The sequence below is a fragment of the Anomaloglossus baeobatrachus genome, chromosome 7, assembly GCF_048569485.1.
Source record: "Anomaloglossus baeobatrachus isolate aAnoBae1 chromosome 7, aAnoBae1.hap1, whole genome shotgun sequence".
NCBI classification, from domain to species: Eukaryota; Metazoa; Chordata; class Amphibia; order Anura; family Aromobatidae; genus Anomaloglossus; species Anomaloglossus baeobatrachus.
In genome coordinates this window covers 294,797,435-294,798,936 of record NC_134359.1, presented here as the reverse complement: position 1 = coordinate 294,798,936, position 1,502 = coordinate 294,797,435, and the positions used below count along the sequence as shown (strand labels likewise).

General features: G+C 43.3%; 1 protein-coding gene across 1 annotated transcript; it reads right to left on the bottom strand.

Annotated features, from left to right (window-relative positions):
• Positions 1-347: 347 nt before the first annotated feature.
• Positions 348-1,277, bottom strand: LOC142246764 (olfactory receptor 1G1-like). The gene has a single exon (XM_075319816.1). It carries the CDS (start codon positions 1,275-1,277, stop codon positions 348-350), a length of 930 nt encoding a protein of 309 aa, XP_075175931.1.
• Positions 1,278-1,502: the final 225 nt, after the last annotated feature.

Here is a 1,502-nt window from a genome sequence, read left to right as displayed (position 1 = left end):
ATTTACTATCCTTGGCACTGGTAGTCCAGGGCAGTGGAGTCTTTAATATCATCAGTCCTTGTCGTCTAAGGCAGTGAACAATTTAATATCACCAGTACCACCAGTCTTGGTGACCTGGGGCAGTGGTGGGTTTTAGAGCAGCAACATTGGTGGTCTAGGGCAATGGTGAATTTATTATCACTGGAACTGGTAGTCTAGAGCCGTGGAGTATTAAATATCATCAGCCTTGGTGGTCTAAGGCAGTGAAGGACTTAATATGACATGTACCACTAGTCCTCAAGACCTGGCCATCGTCTTAGGATTAGTAGAGTCCTCAAGCTTGTACCTTCACCAATAATAGTGATTCTTTATTTTGACTTTATCCTCAGAAGTTTTAGTAAAGCTTCTTTCACTTCTTTATTGCGTAAACTGTAGATCAGAGGATTTAAGGCCGGCGTTACTATGGTGTAGAGAACAGAGAAGACCTGTTCCGGTTCCTCCGTGTATTGGGTTGGCGGTCTAATATAGACACAAACTCCTGTCCCGTAGAAGAAGAGGAGGACGGTGAGGTGAGATGAGCAGGTGGAGAAGGCTTTCTTCCTGCCCTCAGTAGAAGCAATGCTTAAGATGACGCTGAGAATCTTGATGTAGGACATTAAGCTTATAGTGAATGGGAGGAACCCAAGTAAAAGCGTATCCACATAGATGACTGCATGGAAAATCAAACCGGGGCAGGAGATCTTGGCCAGAGCTTTGACATCACAGTAAAAGTGTTGGATGTTCTTGGAGTGACACCATGTAGTGTTTATGGCAAAACTGGTCAAGAAGATTGAATTTAAAGCAGCAGATCCCCAGGCCAACACTAGGATCCAAATACATTTCCTTCTACTCATAATATGGTGGTAATGTAGTGGGATACATATGGCGATATATCGATCGTAGGCCATGATGGTCAACATAGTTACCTCAGCGCTTATCATAAGGGCGAAGAAGAACATCTGGGACAAGCACTGTAGGAATGACACCATATTGTTTCCGAAAAGTAAGATGTCTAACAGTTTAGGGACCGTGACTGTTGTGTAGCACATATCTACCAACGATAGATTGCAGAGGAATAGGTACATGGGGATGTGTAAGTGGGAGTAAATGGTAAAAACCATGACAATCGCTCCATTCCACATGAGACCGAAGACATAAATTAAGACAAAACCAGCGGAAATGAGGGAATTCTCCTCAGAGTGGAGGAAGAATGGAAGAATGAAGAAATTGTCACTAGATGTTTGGTTCTTTAGGACCATGTTGTTGTCAAGCTGTAAAATAAAAGAGACTTCATAATATATGGAAAATAAAACTTAGCCAAGGAGCATAGACATTACAACTAAGTATTAGTACACCCCGCCTTGTGCTGCCAAGACTGTGCTTGGGTCGTCATGAGATATCTGAAGGTGTTCTGGCAGCAGATCCTGTGAGTTGCTTGGTGCGGCCTCCATGGATCAGTCTAGTTTTTCCAGCACATACCACAG